Raw genomic sequence first — 20,490 nt, 5'->3', positions numbered from 1 at the left:
GTTGATTTGATTTAAAAAAAAAAAAAAAGAGGTTCACAAACGCGACAGAACTTCTCTTTGCTGGCTTCACGACCTGTTCTGTTCTCTTAGGCTCCAGACGAGGGTAGAGAAGGGGGTGTTGGTGCTGATGGGGAAGTTGAGGCAGGGCGCTGAGCAGACAGCGGCTGCCTGCCTCCCTGGCAGTCGAGAGAGGAGAGAGCAGTCCCGAGGACTCCGGGGACTAGGGGCGGCGCGGCAGTGGCGGCGGCGCGGCGTAGCAGCAGCAGTAGGAGTGGCTGGTCCCGGAGCTGTCACCTGCCGGGCGGGGGAGGGCGAGTGGGGGGGCGCGGGCCGGTGAGCCGGGCGGGCGGGCGCGGGGCGGGAGCAGAGCCTCACTTTCTGTGTTTCTCTTCTTTGTCACTGCTTTTGGCGCTGTTGTCCGTGTGGCTGTTGGGGTTGTTGCTGAGGTACATTTTGTCCATGGCCTTGAGGGCCTCGGTGAGATAGTTCTGCAGGGCGGTGACCGCGGCACACACCGCCGGGCTGCCGAAGCCATGGGAGATGAGGTTGAAGTGGGTCAAACAACTCTGGATGCCGGGCTCCAGGATAGGGTTGGGCCGCGAGTTCCCCAGGGGAGATCGGTCCTGAGCCAGCAGGTCAGTGAACTCTTTGCAGATCTGTCTGCAGCGGGGGGAACAGAGAGAGAGGTGAAGCTCCCAGCGGGCCTTGGGGACAGTCACCTCTGCCACCTAGCCCCCACCCCCACCCCCCTCAGGATCCAAGACCAGGCCCCTCAGAAGGATGGAGCCTGCCGCTGCTAAACTATCTCTCCCATGAATAGCCTTCCTACCTCCAAAAGACTTCCTCTTCTCTCCCCATCCCCCACCCCCCAGGCACAACAAACTTCTGCCTACATCCTTCTCACTCAGAGCAAGCACCCTGAACGTAGGAAAGCATTTTACTGGCTGGATGTGGACAAAGAAAAGTTACACCGGAAGGGAGAAACACAAGTGTCCCTCTTCAGTATTGTAGAACCAACAGTTTTGCTTTTCAAAATATCGTCACAGTCCCCCCACCCCACCCCACCCCACACACCCAGAGGAACCACAGTGACATTTGGTGGAATGGAGTCTCCTCTCATTCATCTTCTACAAACCAAATGAGGTTTGAATTTCGACAAAAAGGAAAACTTAGCTTTAAAAACAAAAAAAAAAAAAAAAAAAAAAAAACCAGCAGGGCCAGGGAGAGAGCTCACTGGATAAAGGGCTAGACCACACAGATAAATAAGGAGCTGAGTTCGGATCCCCGGAACTCGTGTAAAAGCCCAGCTTGAAGGCTTATATCTTCAACTCCTGGATGACAGGGGTGTCCCAGTGGTTTGCTGGGCAGCCAGTCTAGTCCAAATGGTGAGCTCTGGGGTCAGTGATGGACTGTCTTCAAAGAAAAATGTGGAGAGCCACAGAGAAAGAAATCCTCGGCAAGGAAGCCTGTCTGGTCAGCTCTAGCAGGGCCTTCCTGAGATGGCTACAGCCTGGGGGTGAAAGGGCAAGGAAGCATCCAAGGCCTCAGCCTCTCGATTCTCTGCTACAGTGCCCTCCAGTGACACCCGCTTTTGATAATTAAGGACTTCTAAACAAGCCTTTTAAATTTCCAGAAAACATATCAAAACAGTCATTTTCTTTTCAATCTGGAGAAGTCTATTCAGCCCAGGCACCTTCGGGAACATAAACTTGGGCCATCTTGAAACCTATTTGACAGCTTGCCTGTGGGCTAAAGTTTAGAGTATGACTGTGACTCATCTATCTGTGTGTGTGTGTGTGTGTGTGTGTGTGTGTGTGTGTGTGAGAGAGAGAGAGAGAGAGAGAGAGAGAGAGAGAGAGAGAGAGAGAGAGAAAGAGAGAGAGAGAGAGAGAAATGGAATCCAGGATTAGAGGTAAAAGTAGGGCAGATTCTGGATGGCACATTTTGCAGGTCCCAGCTTAATCTTTGCCCTTGGAGAACATACCGATAAGAGAGAAAATGTGGGCCTAGGCAAGCCTGGTTGGTACCTCTGAGGACTTGAGTCTGGTTTGTAGGAAACAACACTGTCACAAACACAGACTCTTTCAGTGAAATCCTTGCTGGGTCCCACACACATTCCCATTACTTTAAAAGTTAGCAAATAAGAAAGAAAGAGACTGAAGTGCGGGAGAACACAGGAAACACCCCGACAACCCCACTCTGTTTCCTCTTTGATACAGACTGTGCTAATTTACGTTTGTGCCCCACTTCAGAATTCACAGCAAAGCTGCTCAGTAAGAATGGAAAAGAGAAGAAAACACGAGACCAGTTTTGTTTCTTTTGACAGCGAACAGCCTAGACCCCGCAGAGGTAAATGCCTTACTTTGTAGCCAGGAGCATGTTTTTTCTTGTCACTTGCTCATTGGGATCGGAATGTTGTCGGTTGAGAAATTCCGCTACTGCTTTGGCAGGAAATTCAGTTTCGCACACGTACCCAAAGTCCCTGGCTAGGTGGACGGCTTCTCCTGGCAAGAGGTAGGAGGAGGGAAGTGAGGGCCAGAGAACGAAGAAATTGGGATCAAAGTTTCCTCTCCACACCCAACTCCCTTCCTTTTCTTTACTAAAAGCTGGAAGGAACAGAAACCCCTTGTTTTCTTACGTTAGACATTTCTTCTCTTTGAGACCAGGAGACCGTACTCATGAGCAGAAGTGCCAAGTTGGCTTACAAGGCCAAAATGGTTTGAAAATGTTAAGCCCACCCATCACCCCCTACCCATCCCCGACTGAGGTTTCCCCAACTTCTGTTTGAAAATGGCTCCGCTGTTCCAACCTCACACCTATCAACACATTCATCAATGATGTTTCATAATTACTCCTTGAGCTTTTCAGCAAGGAAACAAATGAGAGTTTACATTTTAACTTGATCACGTATAATTATCTGTTCATCCAAGCCGATTAACCGGGAGGATTTGAGGGCCACTCCACTGAGTCTGTCTGTGTTGTTGATTTTCGAATCTTTGGTTTTAATTTCCTGAACCAGTTGGTTTTTACTGCAGGGCTTCCTGCCATTAGCTCCAGCTCCGGAAGAACGCATGCGCCAATTAGAGCATCAAAGCCCTCTCGCGGAGCTTGTTTCCATAAAATGGAGCGGATCACAAACAATAACAGTTCTCCAGAAACTGCCTCTCCACGGCAGCTCTCAACCCCCAGACCCAGACCGACTCTCACGCTCCATCCTCAGCGGCCACCACCACCTTCAGGACAGAGAATTTGGGGGGTAGGATATGAGAAGCGGATTTTCTACATGCTACCATTATTTTCATATAGTGTTGCTGTATTTGAATTGTTGTCCCTGAACAATGGCTTGTTTTTGAAAAGTTACATTATCATCATCTTCAACACCATTTAACACATGGAAATCATAGAATTCCTCCTCAAAAACATTTGTTTCAGATGTTTTCTAGAAAGTTCCAAAAAACTTGGAGCCAATGGCAGGCAATATCTTCCCGAACACACTATGCAAATAAGATAAACATGCCTCATTGAAATATGAATGCTAGTTTTAAATCTGCCTGGGAATAAATCACTATCTTTCTATTTTCCTACTAACATGAGATATAATAGGCCACAAAGAAATGCACAAGAAAGCTATGTATTCACCCCAACCCTTAATCCCAACCTTACACCAACTGAGTATCAGAAAGTTAGGAACCTAGGAGGCAGGAATGTGAGTGGATTCTGGTGCCAGTTTTTGTATAACTAGACAGGAATGCCATTTTGTCTTAAGAAATTTGGAAGGGTGTGTGTGCTAAAACCTGCCTTAAGAAACTCTTTTACAATGTATCCACTGCTTTTTCTCTCTCTGTATCCAACAATCCAAATTCTAACATTGCTCCCTTTCTTCCCATTCTGGAGAAAATCAACACAGAGAAGCAAGAAGTAAGGAAGGAGATGTTTGGAAAACATCAGCCTGCAATGGCTTTTAACCCCGAGCTTCCAGGACGGTCTTAAATCAGGATGCAGGTCAAAGATTCTCACATTAATTCAGGAAGTAATGGTCACGCATTTCTCAAATGCAGATGTCAGAATAACTTAAGTGATTTACTGCTGAGTTCTTTAGAGGAGACAGGAACTTGGGGAATGTGCAGCTCTTAAATTTGTGCATTGTTTAGGTCCAATTTGTGTTGAGGACAAGGGAATTTTGTGGGAGAGTGGAAGAAGAACATAGGCATGAGTGTATCTAAATAGGCTCTGGGTTGCTTTTTGTTTGTTTTATTTTGTTTTGTTTCTTGTTTTTCCTTGACATCTCAGAATTCTGTTCATTCCAGTTACAGTTATAATCCATGGAAAGGTGAAACCACCGAAGTGCACAAGATTCACTCAAACATCTGGCCACTAAATATTATTCATTTCCCCAGACAACAGCTCCTTTCTAGTTAGCAAGTGGATTGCTTACCTTCCACTAGTGATGTAAGCAGGGTGACATTGGCAGCTTTGCGTCTCCCTGCTGGCAGATTTAATCCTATTTTGTCCAGTTTTTCTCTTAAAGATCTTCCTCCATTCTTAGACTTCGCTCTGTTTCATAAACACGGGAAGACAGGGATTTAGAAAATATTGACTTGCTCTGAAGTCATTTTGAGCACTTTCTAAAATGTGTTCTTAAAAACCAAGAAGCAGGAGAGGAGAACCTAAGGAACCGTACAGAAAGGTCATAGGAGATAAAGGCTTGTTCAACTGTAAAGCACCCACTGTATTCAGTTATTGGTGAGACTATTGTAGCAGGTTGGAAGCTTCTTGTTTTTTCAGTTCCCTGAAGACACACACACACACACACACACACACACACACACACACACACACACGCACAGTTCTGAACTCTAGAGTTGGAGGTATTCTTGAGGTCAGCTGATGACTGTGTATTTTCCCTGTTGCTACAATAACACAAACCCCAGTGGGGTCTTTAAATTGTCTTCACAAGATCTGCTGGTAGGTTGCTCCCAGTAACCGAAGTTATCATCACGCTCACATTTCCTGCTCTGGCTTTGGTCCCAATGGGAAATGCATCTCGACAACTGTTTACATGCCACGTCAGGAGCAGAACTGGAAATGTCAAAAGGATAATGGCTGATACCAGCCTTCAAATTCTTCCCTGATTTCAGAGACGATGGAGGGACTTCTAAATAGATGTCTAAATAGACTCCCATAATCAGAAAGTGGTTAAGATAAATTGTTTAAATAAAACAGCAAATTAATTAATTTCAGATTTTATTCCCTACTCAAGTGGTTCTTTAATTGTGTGGATTAGATTATACTCCCTTAGGTAAGCAGTCTCGGATACTGGTGTGGGGGAAGGGGAGGAAAAAGCAGGGGCCGAGAAAGATCCGTGGCAGTAAAGGAACTAAGGAAAAACCAAGTGACTGAACGATGGTGAGAGTCGCTGGTAGTAACTCTGCAAAACCCTCTTAGAGGATGTAGGTGGGCTGTACCCACCAAGGACCAACTCCGGGTCATTAAGACTCAGGAAGAAAGTTAGACAGTGAATTACGGGTCTTCTACGGAGAGGAGAGTAAGAGACATACTATTTGGCCAAAACTCACACTAGGCCTACAACTCACACCAATGGATAGAATCCTAAGACAGAAGGACACACAGCTGGCTCTGAGGAAAGACACCCTCTGTCTCCCTGGCCCTTGTCAAATCTTCTCTACTAAAGGGCCCACTTCACCTCAGAGAGGTGAGAATCCTGTGATAACGGATGCAGTCCCTGAGAGCGACTACATATAATGAACGGAAACTGGAAACGTGCCCTGCACACTGCCTGTCACACTTCACAGTAAATCAGAATCGTCAAAAGCTAGTGCCTCGGGTTGGGAGTAGGGGGTGCCTTCTGGAGGGAGGTGCCAGCAACCAGGGATGGGGAGGCATGCAGCAAGCGGACGTCATTCTCTTGCTTTACTTGAAAACCAGCCTCGACTCAAGGGCGGCCGGTTCCCATCAGAGACCTTCCAGTATGGCAATGCAAAGCAAGAAGCCCAGAAGTTTTCCTGAGCTTGTAACCTGTGCGCAACCAGGGAAAAGGCAGCTGCACGGCGCCCCATGGCTGCCAAGGCCGGGACTGAGCCCGCAGCAGCGAGAGCTGCGCGTGCGTGCTGGAGAAAGCCAAGTCCCCGGAGTGCGCAGGCGCGCCGCCTCACCCCCGCCTCCGGCCCCGCCCACCAGGCTCCATCCTCTCTCCTCTCCGCCCCTTTCCCTGCCGGCGTGCGGGACCGCTACCGCCCCGGCGCAGGCGCACTGGGGCCGCGTCCGCGGGGTGGGCGGGGCGGGGCGGGGTGGGCGGGGCCGAGCCTCACCTCCGCAGGACTCCGCCCAACAGCGACGCGTTGAGACACTCGGGCGGTGAGAGGCGCCGCTGTACTTCCGCCACCGTGACCTTGTACTTCGAGGTGGAGCTGAGGAGCGACAGGCGACCCGGAACTGAACAGAAGACTTCGTTGGGGTTCACCACGCCACCGAAGAGGTTGTCCTTGTTGATAGGGATGGCGGAGACGGCGTTGCTGTTGGACTTGGACAGGGACACAGGGCCTGCGGAGACAGACGCGGGCGCGTGTTGGGGGGCGGGCCGACCGCGCGCTGCTCAGCTCTGGAATCCCGCAGCGGCTTCCTGCCATCACCCTGGCCGCAAGCTGTCTAGAGACGGCTGGTGCTGTCGCTACCCCCTGGGCTCGCGGAGGGCTCCGGCGAGGTGCAGGAGATCGTGTTTGGGGACACAGCGGGTGGGTTTCCTGTGCAAACCTAGGGCAGGGTTGGTGTAGCCAGGGTTTTGCAGACGAAGGGCTCAGTGCGGCAAGAAATTGCTGTTAAAACCAGCGGATAGTTTCGATGGCTCCCGCTGCCGGTAAATGAGCATTAGCTGGCAAGTGGTGGATTCTGTTGTCACACACTACACGAATGTCCTTTTATCGATAGACCCTTATGTTCCATTTTAAAAGACACTCGAGTTTTGGAGATCATTCCAAGCCCAGTTTTGAACGGAACTCAAGAATAGGCCTACAGTTGAACACTAGGAATGCATCCTTTTGTTGAGCAAATACTAAATGAACCCTGTCTGCCTAAGCCCCTTCGAAGGGGTGGGGGGTAGGATATACAATCAGTTAAAACCATAAGCTCTTCATTGTTGGACCTACCATTGTTAGAAAACAAATTCAAGACCAGCAAAACGAGGGGTCCATTTCTTAACACCAATGTAATTCAGATGCATCCGCCACCATTTAAGTACAATGCATTTGTATCTTAAAATTCCACATGGAGACATACAATAATAATATGCACACAGCCTCATCACAGCGTTCTTGTTTTGTTTTGTTTTGAATGGGGATATTCTAGTCGTATGGGGAGGTGAGGGGCTCTAGGTTTTGGATAGATCACTTGTGACATTAATAGCTCTGGGGAGGCTAATAGAGACAATAGGAGTTAAACGAACTCTTGAGAGATTACTAATAAAAGAGCCAATTATCATGTCGACTTGGAAAGAGCACCTCTTAAGATTTATCCCTTGCACATCTAATTTGACATGACAAAGACTTCACAGATGCAAAAATGAAACTTTAAACTAGCTAACAATATACTGATTGGGGTTAGAAATGGGAACAGTTTTATATAGCATCGTCCTCTGGTGGTGCCTAGAATCCTGAAATTATTGCTACCATAACAACAAAAATATACTGCTGCTGCATTTAATACAAGAAACTTTATTTCTACATACTAAGCACAATGCAGATGATAAATTTAGCCAAATCATGTAACACCTTTTTAACAATTTCTAAATACATAGGTTAATAGTGGCATCTTCAAGATGCTAATTTTAACCAAGAGCTACCTTTTTGTTAACCTAATTCACCAAGTTTTCAAGCCCTGAGACTCAATCAAGAGACTAGAAACTAAATCAGAGAACATGAAAGTTTTCTTTCCTGGTAGAGTGCTTTTTTTCATCTGTCTTTTCATTAATATTAAAGTATTTGTATTATTTCAGCTTGATACACTTTTTAACCCTCATGGCCTTTAACTCCACACAATGATTTAACTATGAAACCATTTCCAAATCGAAATGCCACTTCCAAATCAGGTCAACTATTGCACATTTCATCTTGTCCAAATATGATTAAACTAAATTCAGTGCTGAAATCATGATCTGAACAAAGCTAGCCTGTTGCCTTTACCAAGATCCTGAAAGCCGGTTATTTAAGCACTGGTCTATGCCTATCTATTTGCTAATTCTGAGCCTTTAGGAAATCCTATTTGAAAAAAAAAAATACAGTCCTGCAAGTTCTTTTAAATAGCACTCTGCCTGTAAGGACATGCTTGGAATGCAGAAGGAAATGGCTTACCTTTCTTAATTACAGTTTGATCTGGGATGTTAATACCCGGGTCTTCTACATGCTGCAACAAAAGGATACACATGAATGTAAGTGTATAATCAAAACAAAAGGAAATGAATATTCCCTGCAAGATGGGGGAGGGAAGGATGGAGGATGGGAGTCCCCCCTCCCTCATAATGACATTTATATATAAACATCTCATCTTGGCTTACTGAATTTGGAGCTTTAAAACTCAAGAGGTTTCACTGTACACCCACAGCCCATTTCTCCTCCCTCCACCCCCAGCAGATAATCCACACTGAAGAGGATGGGATGGGGAATAAAACTTTCTTTGAAAATGAAATGAAGTTTTGGAGTTCTTAATCTTTTTCACAGTCAGTTCAACCTTCGGAAAGGCATCTAGCTTTAGTGTGGCACCTCAGCAGCTTGGGAGCCTCAGGGATCCCAGTGTCCAGGCAGCCAAAGCCAAGCAAACACAATAGAAAGGACAGGAGCAGGAGTAACAGCAGAGTGTTGGAAACCCTGCAGGTAATGCAACAAAGCACACACACACACACACACACACACACACACACACACACACTCCTTCACTCAGGGAAAGCTAGAATTTTTTTTTTTTTTTAAACCGCTGCCTACAGCAAATCTGGCAGGAATGTGGAAATATCAGGGATGAAAATCCTTTGAGGCTGTTTTCTTGTTGTCCAGCAGCAGTGTGGGGTACCCCCTTTCTTTCTTTCTTTCTTTCTTTCTTTCTTTCTTTCTTTCTTTTTAAGATGGATGGGTATACGTGTGTGTGTGTGTGTGTGTGTGTGTGTGTGTGTGTGTGTGCATGTGGGTGCTAGAATCAAAACGTGATTAGAAAGTAAAATGAAATCATGTTTTCTAATGCAGAAACTGACAGGCAATATAATGTCTGGCTGTGTTTACAAATTAGCACCAGGGTTGCTGAGAGAGAAGATTTCGCAATCGTTACCAAGCACAGGCATTGCCATTTAAAAAACTATTACTTCCTTCTCTAGTCTTTGTCCAACAATAATACTGATTCGAACATTTTCCATTCTGTCTTGGATTTATGCTCCTGTTAATTGTGCCTGATCGCAATGATTCCGGGTGGATGGTACTAAGTTGCTTTATTACAGGTTTTATTATACTCAATGCTCTCATTTGTAACTTGCCTAAAGTGCTTCTGGATTTAAGTATAATTAAATTGAGAAATGTTCAGAAATGACTACTGCTGCAGTTCTTGTGTTTTAACTATATGGGGAAATATGATCCCTTTATGCATGCACCCTAAACCCATAAAGTAAATGTAGTGTGGCATAATACTTTTATTTCTGTTATTTCTAGCTAGACCTTGTCCACACAGGGAAGACTGTTAAGTTTAAAACCCCACTGAGATATTAATGATTAAATAATTTTCACCATCGACTTGATTTTCTTAAATATTTAGCAGTCGTTCTTATTAAAAGTTAACTGTGGCAGCAATGGGAAAATTGAAAACAACCCTTTTCCTGACCCAAATTCCTTCGAAAGATCTTTTTTCCCCCTGGAAAGGTGGGGGAGGGTGAGAAGAGCAGCAACTGGGTTTCTTGGTTTTATATGATCATCTGGTTAATTTCTCCTACTGACCAATTTCACCACAAAGAGTGGCCACACAGGTATCAGAATTCCCATCAGCCATAGGATATTTTTGCAGAAGTAGACCTATTTCAATACACAGTAGCTCCAAAAGCTTAAGATATTATTTTGCTATTAGAGTGTTCCCAAAGAGCAGGCAAAGACAAGAATTCAGAGACTCTCTGAGAAAGAAAACTAAAATCACCATAACTTCTAGTTCTGTTCAAAATTACTTTTATAAAATATTGCCCCAAATTTACTAATCATTGTTTTCTAAAAACCTATAAGTATGAACACACACACACACACACACACACACACACACACACACTGCTTACTAAAGCCTTGCATTGGATCAAGTACCTGCTTTCCTGTGTTCCATGCAAGGCTGTTAAGCATAACCAACAAATTTCAGTGATTAACTGGGCTAAATGAGAGAGGTAATAAATTTTCTATTTTCCTGTAGAACTTCAAGAACGTTTTAAATCTGCCAGGCAATCAGGTAAGTTCAGGTGGCCGTTTTCCTTACAATCTAATTCAGCAATCATTAAACTGTCAACAGACATACCACTGCTATATTTGATGCAGTAATTTGAAATAGCATTTAAGCAAAAATCACATCCAGATACATTTCCTTTCCAAAGAAAAGTACCTTTAACAGAAGTCTTTACAGCGTTAAAAAAAAAAAATTGGCTTGGCTTGCTCTAATTCCATTTCAGGAAGATTGTGAGAAAACCATAAATTTATAGAGCTGAAGTTGAGGTGCTGGTTGCCATTTAATTTTTAAAAGTATTTTCAAATTATCAATAGCCTGAGTTATGCTGTAAACAGTACATGTGCTGAGGCCGTCCTTATTTAGAAATCATTTTAAACTGCATTTATTGATAACTGAATTAGAACTCAACGCAGCGCCCAATAGTCTCCAACATTTAATTGAATATGCAGTGTAGCAGATTCTGATAGGCGTTGGGAACCTAGCTAATGATTTATGAGGTCACCACTTAGCACCCCCAGGAAGAGAAGAAAGCTGCATTTTAATGTCCCGGTGCTTGGATTTGCTACTTGCCTTCCTTTGATCAGGATAGGGGAGGTATAACTTCTGGATTTCACTAATGCGTATAAAACCCGGTTCAGGGACCTTTTTCCCAAGTCTCTCACACTTTTTTTTTTTTTTACTTTGTGAGCGCGTTTGAGGGGCTTTCTAGGCTAAATTTAACCTCTTTCCTAGAACAGCGAGAAATCCTCACAACATATTCAGCAGTGGAATTAAATCCTCCCCAGATCTACACAATTCACTGTTACGGAGAGGAGACGCTACAGTGAAGGGTGACAATCGCCTGATTTATTTCTGTGTTGGTTGGAAGTGGTGGACCCAGGCATTGTTGAGCGAGCTCCAGGAAGCATTGTTCTCAATTACTTTCTCATTTTTTTAAATCCAGTTGTTTGAGTCTCACTTCCACTCCCAACTATTATTGAGGAAAACCAAGGCCCTGCGGGCCTGGGCTCCACGAAGCTTCCGGGAGGGCAGGTGAGCCTAGGGCTGCGTTCCCTCCCCGCAGCCCGCACCGCCTCTTACCGGGACGTCCTCGATGGCGTGAGGTAAGGAGTGGATCGGGAGGTCCCCGAGCCCGGAGCCGAGCCCGTGTGGGCCGTGCAGGAGGTCCTCGTGCCGCCGGTAGTCCCTGCGAGGGTCCAGGCCCGACAGCTGGTGGGGTAACCCCCGGTGCGTGTGCAAGAGCCCAGACTCCTGGCTCTGCCTCTGGCCGGGCCAGCCCGGGTGCTGCGGCTGCGGCTGGCCGTGCAGGGGGTTCAGGCTGTAGGGGTCGTTGACGTGAGAGTAAGGGTCTTGCGACTGAGGGTAGATAGGCTGGTAGGGCGGGGGGAAATAGGGAGGCTGAAAGTCGGCATTGGGGGTGTGGGACAGCGGCGGGGCACTGGTGTAGGGAGATTGACCTACAGTGCCCAGTTGGGGCAACCGCGCAGTCCCGTTGCTGGTGCCGTCGTGACGGTCCTGGAAGAAAGCAAGACGAAAGGGAAAGAGTAAGAAACGAGGCGCAGAGTTTTAGCTACCCCCCCCCCCACTAAATCCATTCCGCAAGCTAATGTAGGGGAAATCACCCATTCCCCTCCGCAGGACGCCGGGGTGGGGGTATCAACTCTACATTGTTCACATTGGAAAATACCCAAGCAGTGAAGCAGGCCTTTCCAAAAAACGCAAAGAAATCAGAATATGTAAATCCAGGGGCACAACAGGCTCTCCTAGACATTCCTCTCAAAGGAGGGAAGGAGATGTAAAAGGGTGTCCTGTAGTACAGCCCTTAACATTCGCAGTACCAAACCTCCCTTAAGCAAAATTCAAACAGCCACTAAATATTAAACAGCAGAATCGGCCTTTGCTTTTCCCGGATTTGAACCTGTCTGCCACTGCGTTATTGTTTACTCTTCCATTAATCTGGAGGGGGAGAAAATCAGAAACCTTCAAAGACTATTACCATTTCATGACTATTTAAATAGAAACATGTTTCGCACAGGGGCCGTAAGAAAGCACACGTTTAAATTACCAGCTTAAAGGTTTTAACTGCATGGTTGGGGGGGGGGGGTCTGTCTTTTCCGCTTCCTCTGTTAGGCTTTTACACGACAGGGTCGTTTTATGATATGAATGGGGAGTAAGGGACGCCAAGCTAGGGTTTAAAATAGAAAGATTCTGCCTTACCCGGTTCTTTTAAAAGAAAGAGGAGCACCCCGGGGCGGAGGCCCCCGCCCCTTCCACCCCAGCCCCAAAGGGCAAACGAAGCCCCTCACTTTCCGTTCCTCTATTGCAATCCTCTTGCAAAGCAAGCCAAGAGTGGGTTCCAGAGAACCAGAACCCTTCCAGGTCCAGCCTCAAGGCCCCGGGCTAGGAGACACACTGGGGTGCGCCTTTCACCCCCCACAGATGGATTAAGCATCAGATGTGGAGAGCGGCTCTGGAGCAAGTGAAGACGGGAGGAAATAAAGACGAACCGGGCGAGAAACTGGCCCAGGGAAAGAGCTGCCGGGTAGGTCTGCGTGCGCGGAGAGGTCCAGCAGAGACAGGGTAGTGGCGACTCGTTGGATTTGGGGATGGAAAAGAACCAGAGAAAGAAGGAAAGGGAAGATAGGAATGCAAATGGAAGGAGATGTCCACTAGGAACCCAGGCCGGGAAGCCCTGGACCTCAGAGAGTTTCTCGGCTGAGGGTTTGGGGAACAGAATTCCTAAGGAAACAGGCATGGGTGGGGGTGGGGTGGGACTCACCATAGCTGAAAAACTGTGAACTAACATCTGCGAAGAGTCTGGGGTAACCAGTCAGGGTGAAAAAAAAAAGAAAAGAAAAAAAGAAAAGAAAAAAGAAAAAAAAAAAAAAAGGCCAAAAACCACCACGCCTCGAGCACCCGGCTGCCCGGCGGCCCGAGAGAGCCCCACACAAAAGGCTCCGAGAGCCCCGCGCCACCCAGGACTCCAGTCACCGCGCGGACGCTGCCGCGAGCGCCGGAGCCCAGCTCGGATCCATCCGAACTTGTACCACCGAGTCGCGCGGCGCCTTCAGCTGGTCGAACCCACGATCTCTATCCTGCCGCGATCGGTTAGGATTCAAAGTTCTTTAAGAAAACAAAAACCAAAAAAACCAACCAAACAAAAAATACCAAGAAAAAAAAAAAAAGAGGAAAAAAGTGTGTGTGTGAAGTGTGTGTGTGAGTGAGTGAGTGTTCCTTAATCCGTGTCTCCCCCTCTTTTCTTAGCGGCGGCTCCACTTCAGCTTCTAATAACCGCGCTGGGCAGCGTTCCTGGAGCCTCCTAATAGCAGATATTCATGACTATTAATATTACACGAATACTTAATAAGGGAAGAATGCCTGGAAATCGAGCGTGAAGCGGAGAGGCAACTCGCGCCGGAGCCGGCTCTCAATGCAGTCATTGACGGGAGTCTCAGTGTAGCAAATCGGAGGTGGGGAGAGGGAGCGCGAGAGACAAAAAGCGGGCGACGGAGGGAGCGGGCGAGCGTGCGGGGGGCCGCGGCGCGGCGTCTGGCGAATCACAGCGAAGGGGCAACATTTTAAAAGGTTGCAGGGCCTGCAAAAGTGAAAGAGAAAGAAGGCGAGAGAGGGAGGCCGAGGGGCGAGAGCGCGAAGAGGGAGGATGTGTCTGCGTGCGTGTGCGAGAAAGAAAGTGTGGGCGACAAGAGGAGAGAGGAGTGGAGAGAGGGAGGGAGGAAGGAGGGAGCGCCGGGGAGGAGGAAGGGAGGGCAGGAGGGAGGGAGGAGGAGGGGGAGGAGGGGGCCGAGCCGGAGCTGCGGAGGGGGAGCCCGCGGGGGAGGGGGAGGGGAGAGGAAGCGAGGGAGGACAATCGGACCTAAAAGGCTGGGGCAGACCTCGGGATGGAGCTGGGGTCGCGCGCCGCGGGCTGGAGCTCCGGTGACCCGCGCGCGGCTGCCCACCGGGTTCTGCGCCTGGGAGGTGCTTCCCGCCGCCGCTCTCCGGCCGCGGGATTCTCGGCTGCGCAGCGGGGCCTGGGACTCGGGACTCGGCTGCCCGCGGCCGCGCTGTTCCTCCATGACCAGGCGTCCCGCCTGGAACCGGCCCGCCCGCTTCGCCAACCCTTGTCCTCCGCCTGGCCACGACGAGCTGCCTTCCCTAGGACCTCGGGGCCGTGCGCTCCTCGGCTGCGGCTGTTCTAATCTCGGCTGGTCCCTGGACCGGGTTCCGGGAGCGGGAGCCTGGACGCGGCCCCGGGAGCGCACAGACGCGAAGCGGCCCAGCCTAGGCGCCTCTGGCAAGGGCTCCGGGCTCCCGACACAAACCCGTCCGACTGGCTGGGCCACTCCCGCCGACACCCCCTAGATGACAGGGCTAGCTCTCCCGCGCGTCGCCACTGCCAGTCTGCCCGCCCGGTTGTCGGAACAAGCGGCACCTCGCCTCTTGCGTGTCCCTGCAGAGCCTCGGCCAAACCAGACAACTCCAAGCCCGCTCGGAAACCCGAAATCCCTGCTCTAGCGCTGGTTAGCCCGCCGCCACCAAAGTTGTTGAAATTGCCCAGACTTTTTTTTTCTCCTCTCCTACTCCATTCTCATCATTCCCCCGCACTCCCCGCCCCGCTCTCACGCACCTCCAGAGCCTCTCTGGGGGTTCAAGTTCATCTCGCGCCCTACCCCTGGAGACCCCTTCGGTGTGTGGAGCCACGCGAAGGTTACCAACCCTCCCACTCAGGACGCTGGCACCCGGAACTGACTTTTAGGTTCCAAGACAGTGAAAAATCACCTGGCTGGGGAGGGAACCCAGACCCCTAAGAAACCAACTGCTCAATAGTGTCTAGGCCTGTCGGCAAAAGGCACCCATAGCCTCGAAAACAAAGTGCCTGGTCCTACGTGGGGTCCTACACCACTCCAGGCGCTCCCCAGGAGCCCCTAGAGAAGCGCCGATACTGATGGGATGCCACCTGGTGTCCCATCCACCAGGTTGGGGGTGGGGAGGGGTAAAGGGGGAGCCAGAATAAAGAAAGACGTAAAATAGTATTCAAAAGGAAAAGGGGAGGGAGTGGGTGACACTTCCTTCACACAAGCCCAGTTTCTGACTTCAAACAGAATTCTTGCCTCTGAGCCCGCGCAGACGCTGCAGCCTGAACCCCAGCTCCAAATGCCAAAGGGAAAAGAAATAAAGTAAAAGAAGAAGAGCAAATGGCAAGGCTGCTATATATTTATTTGGATAATCACGGGGCCTCCCACCGCTCCATCGCCCCGTGCACTCATCAGCTCCTTTCAATGGGGTTTGTAAAAGCAAGGTTGAGGCGGTTTCCTGCAAGCGGTTGGTTCTTTTTCCATGCCTCCCTGGCTGTCCCAAAAGTCATACTGTGGGGCCCTGGGTTTTAAAATGTGTTCCCAAGGGGGAGCGCTCTGTGGTCCCAGCGGACTCTCGAAAACCGAAGGTGATCGATCGGCAGCCAAGCCAGGCTTCTCAGGGTCCCTCAGCTAAGCCCCGGCAGGCACAAGGGCGATTTTTTCCCCCCCGACTCAGAGAGGCCGGTGGAGCAACTGCACTCAGCCACCACCATGGGGTGTGTCCACCCCGTAGCTCAGCGGGAGAAACTGCTTAGAACTTCAAGGGATACAGAAGCTAAGGAGTGAGCCCAGAGGCTGACTTGAGGGCTTCCAAGCCGAACCCGCTTACAGGGAGGTGCGGCCCAGGTCAGGGAGAAGTGTGTGGGCCCTTCTCCAAATGCAAGAAGGGAACCTCTTTAGAAAGAAAGGAATGAATGAAAGAAAAAGGAATATTCATCTCAGAGAGGAGGTGAAAGAGGGAACATTTTCTTTTTTCTTCCTGCTACCGTAGGTGACCCCAGATTCTTGCTCAAGAGACACCGGAGTGCACTGGCACGTGCCCAGTTGCCAGCAATTGTTTAAAGAAAAAAAAAAAAAAAGCTTGTCTCTTCGTTCCACACTCTCAGGCAAAGCCAAAAGTAAGCAGAAAAAACGGGGGGAAGTGGGACACGGGCTTCAAAGGACAAAAGTGAAAGAAGCAGAATCCACGTCCACCCTCTCCGGCTTCTCCCCCGTGCTCTTCGGGCGAATTCGAGGGGCGGGCGCAGCACTGGTGAAAGTTTGTTCCACCCGCGTTCGCAGCTAGCTGCGTGGAGAGGAGGAGGAGAGGGAGGGTCGATCTCCAAGCCTGTGGCTGCAAGGATGACTGAGCCGGCGCCGCGCTTACCTCACAGTCTTCGTACTTGATATTATCCGTCAGTTTCCAAAGCATTTTCATGGATCGGCGTGATCGGATTTGCCCCTCTGCGCCTCGCACCCCAGCGGAGCTACTCTCTAGGTTAGCGCAAAGTGCGGGCTGCGGGCGGTGAGCACAGGAGGAGGAGGAGGAGAGGAGGGCGAGGAGGAGGAGAAGGGTAGGAAGGAGGAGGAGGGGGAGGAGGAGGAGGAGGGCCAGGAGGAGAAGGGCGAGGAGGGAGGAGGAGAGAAGGGTTAGAGAGCTCCCGTGTGCGCTCGGAGATCTCCCTCTAATGGTAGAAACTTTTCCCTTTTCCTGCTCTTCACCAACAGCCTAATCGCCTCATTAGCATATCAACAATAGTCCAATTGCTTGCCAGTACCACATTCTGCCGCCGGCCGCTCCGACCCAGGTATAAAGGCCTCTTCAAGCCGCGAACTTGCTCCCAGAGCACACGCCTGCACGCCTGCCTGCTAGCCCAACAGCTCTGCCCAGAGCTCCACCACCCTCCCTTGCTCCAGCTGCCCCTACCCCGGCCCAGTTTCATCCCTTTCCCCTTTGCCTGTCTTCGGATCCTGCCAGCCAAAGATGCCCTGGATTAAGCTCGGTACTACGCAGGGTACCAGCGGCGGAGCCGAGGAACCAACTTTTAGCACCCCCTACCCCTGCTACTACAGCCGCCACTACCCGATCTGCCTTTCGTCCCCGTCCGATTTTATTAGAAATCATTATCCCTTTCGCAATGAATCGTAACCACCAACCCAGGACCAGCAAAGTCACTCCAGGATTTTTGCCCAACTGGAGATCGCCTCCGCTCACGGCTGTTACCCCCTCGGGCTGCAGCGCCCTGGGAGTTTTATTAGCTTTGCGCTTTCCCCCAGGTTGGAGATTCTGCCAACCGGCTCCGGTGGCTCGGTTGGGGTTTGCGATCTCTTAATTGCTACGTGTAAAATAAAAGTTGTACCCTGAAGAGGTTACTCGACAGCTCCGGGGGTTAAATGATTTTCCTCCCGTTTGTGTGAAGCTGGAGCGGGGTGTTTGGGCTGGAAGGTTTCCCAGGTGCAACGTGGACAAGAACACAGAATTCGGATGGAGACGCAGAGCTGCTTCTGGAGAGAGCCGAAAAGCAGACCCATGAGCGCCTGAGACTCTCCATGCCGTGTCATACGTGCATCAAAATAAATCACTGGGAACCAACTCTTCCTGTGCTAATCGGCTCCAGTTTTCCCAAGATTCTCCTTTTTAATTAAAGAAGGACGCGATCCTTCATGATTTGATGTTACTAACGCCGGAGCGTTGGCGGCGCAGTGGCCGGCTGGTGAAGAACCCGAAGGAGACACCCCCTTGCCCAAGTTGACCACTCCCGGCTCTCCAGCTCCACTCAGGGGCTTACTCACTCCACGAGGGACCCTTCCTCCCTTTCGGCAATTATTTTAAAGTAAGAAAAAAAATCAAAGACTTTAATGTGATAGTTTGATATACAGGGATTTCTCTGGCTGAGTTTCCCCACCAGTACTCTAAAAAATATTTTCATCTGTCTTTCTCCTGCTAATTGTGGAGAGCTGCTCAGTAGCAGCAGATCTCCTCAGAGACCTCTGGTTCACCTGGTTCTTTTTTTTTTTTTTCTTTGTTTCTCCCGTCCTCACCCACCTCCACCCCCAAAAAAACCTCTAGGCCTCCTCGATTTCCATAGTGAATCCATCATGGGAGTGAAGACTTCACCAAATCCAAGCGTTCAGTAACAGGTGGAAAAAAGATAAGAAAAGGGAAGAGCCCCATCTCTCCACTCAAAGCCCAAAGGGAGCAATTCTTCCTTCTCAAGACCCTACCTGGCTAAGCTAGAGCTTCTCTCCCCGAAAAGCCAGAGGCAAGGCCAGAGGGGACAACCTCCCCTTCGAAGACCCAAGGCCCTGGGTACTCCCTAGAGACGACTCCTCACGTTTAAGCCGTCATTTGGCTGATGGGTCTAGAAGCTTGGCACCCCACTCTGTCTCCAGAAAATGGTCAACATTCCAAGCAAGACCCTGCAAGGTTTTCCCCAAGGGCTGCTGAGCAGCAAAGAGGGCTTGAAACCTGGAGCTCAGCTTCTGGGAGGGGCCAGTACCTCCACTTTCCCAGAGGCAGCCGCAGCCGGGTGCCCTATGACCTCTAGGCCAGCTCCTAGGCCTTCGAGCACGGGTTTTTACATCCTGCGGACTCAGACTTGCCAGGGTGCTTGAGGGAACTCTTTAAGTTTCGCTTTCTTTTCCTTCAGTTGTGACCTGGGGAAAGGCGCTTAAGGGTTTATATCTTCTCCTACCCGACCCTCATCCCCTCCCCTCCTCGCTGCTCCGTGCCCCACAGATCTCAGGCTCTAAACCAGCTAAGGGCTACTAAACTGTTGTCGTATACCCGCCAGGGGCACCATTGACGTGCAGATTGGGGCCTGCCAGCTCAGTGCCGCCGCCGCCCCGCAGTGTGGGCGCTGATGAAAGGCTAGGGAGAGCAGTTGGGTAGCCCCTGAGCCAGACGAAGCTCACGCTTGCATGAGCTTCATTACCACAACTCATCTTCCCGCAGTCAGTGCTGCGTCTGGGCAGGGGCCCCGGTTCCCTGGGACAGCAGCTCTAAGGCTTGGAGTTAGGGCTGAGGATGTAGGCCTGACCTGAGAGAAAGAGACTGACACCAGGAGAGACAAAAAAACACAAGGGCCAGAATGATCTTCTGTCTGATCGTCAACATCGAGTCGGGGGATGCTGAAGTGACCAAGCCTGGTGGATCTGGTCCCGTGGGACTCAAAGCCACCAGCCCTCACCCCCAGATTCTGGCTCCAGCCACTTGCCCAACAGTAAGGCTCTCAGCTGCAGGCCCTGGGCTCCACCATTCCTTAGCAGTCGGTGGCTTTCAAATCCTACTCTGCCTGGCTGGAGGCCTGGCCCCAGCCCCAGCCAACCCTGGGTGGTGGGCACCTTCTCACGCCCTGCAGAGTTCTTCAGAATTTAAGGATAACTGCCTCAGGTCTCAGCACCCCGAAAGAGAGTTAAGCCCACACGGTGCAGGGAGAGAAGTGGGCTTGGAGTGGGGCTTCCATCCTTAAATTAAGTCAGTCTAAGTTTGAGGAAGGAATATTATTTAGTACTTTTAGCTAGAGAGGGAGTATAAAAAAATCCACTCAACAAATAAAAGTAGAAAATGTAAGACGAAAACAAACGCAGAACTTTCTTTCTCCAACCCCTGGGAATGTAATGAAGAAGACACCTCTTCCGAACTTTATGGCTGAACTCTCAGGCAAAAGGAGGGAAAAAAAAAAAAGGCAAACTCCAGGGCCTTGTCCTGGGAGGAGCAGAGCTTTCAGCTCTGGTTTTTTCTTTGGTAAGGTCAAACGAAGCCTTTGGTTCAGATTGCCCGTTAGGCTTGTGGCTTACAGAATCTCTCTCTAACCAGGCCTCTGTTGGCTGGGGCAAAAACAGGGCCCCGCGGTTCCTATTATGAAACTCCGACCCGGGAGAGGCAGCGTGCTGCTTCAACCTGGCTAGAGCCGCCCTAGTTTCCCTGTAAGGAGAATGTGTGGAAGCCTGTTCCCGGGGCGGGGGCCGGGGTCTGTGGCTCAGGAAAGGCCAGACCCAGAGCCTATCCGCTTTGGGGTGTCCGCGGCCTAGCAGGGTTACCTTTGGGAGGCTCTAGTACCGAAAATTGCTCTCTTTACTCACCACCCCACAGTTCTGTAGTCCAAGAACCGAAAACCCATCCTAGGAAGCCAATTGAGCGAGTAGCTAAACTTTGGACTAACTTTAAAAAAGTGTCTCTCAAAAA

The 20,490-nt window shown here is 49.8% G+C and overlaps 1 protein-coding gene across 1 annotated transcript; it reads right to left on the bottom strand.

The window, feature by feature from the left end:
- Window positions 1–309: 309 nt before the first annotated feature.
- Tfap2a (transcription factor AP-2 alpha) lies at window positions 310–16,832 on the bottom strand. The gene is made up of 7 exons (XM_059263138.1): window positions 16,690–16,832; window positions 11,548–11,982; window positions 8,364–8,415; window positions 6,330–6,561; window positions 4,436–4,554; window positions 2,363–2,504; window positions 310–660 (listed from the first exon to the last, which is right to left on the bottom strand). Exons 1-7 carry the CDS (start codon window positions 16,738–16,740, stop codon window positions 372–374), a joined length of 1,320 nt encoding a protein of 439 aa, XP_059119121.1. The 5' UTR covers window positions 16,741–16,832; the 3' UTR covers window positions 310–371.
- Between the last annotated feature and the right edge of the window lie 3,658 nt (window positions 16,833–20,490).

The sequence above is a fragment of the Peromyscus eremicus genome, chromosome 5 (genome assembly GCF_949786415.1).
Source record: "Peromyscus eremicus chromosome 5, PerEre_H2_v1, whole genome shotgun sequence".
Lineage (NCBI taxonomy): Eukaryota > Metazoa > Chordata > Mammalia > Rodentia > Cricetidae > Peromyscus > Peromyscus eremicus.
The sequence above is the reverse complement of the archived record's forward strand: the minus strand, read 5'-3'. Positions and strand labels throughout refer to the sequence as shown.

Excerpts from the sequence above, each read along its gene's own strand:
- Tfap2a (XM_059263138.1), bottom strand. The coding sequence starts at position 16,740 with ATGAAAATGCTTTGGAAACTGACGGATAATATCAAGTACGAAGACTGT. Across the intron at positions 4,555-6,329 it reads TTGGGCGGAGTCCTGCGGAG|AGCGAAGTCTAAGAATGGAG; the intron begins GTGAGGCTCGGC and ends TTTATGAAACAG. Across the intron at positions 2,505-4,435 it reads GCTTACATCACTAGTGGAAG|GAGAAGCCGTCCACCTAGCC; the intron begins GTAAGCAATCCA and ends ACCTCTTGCCAG.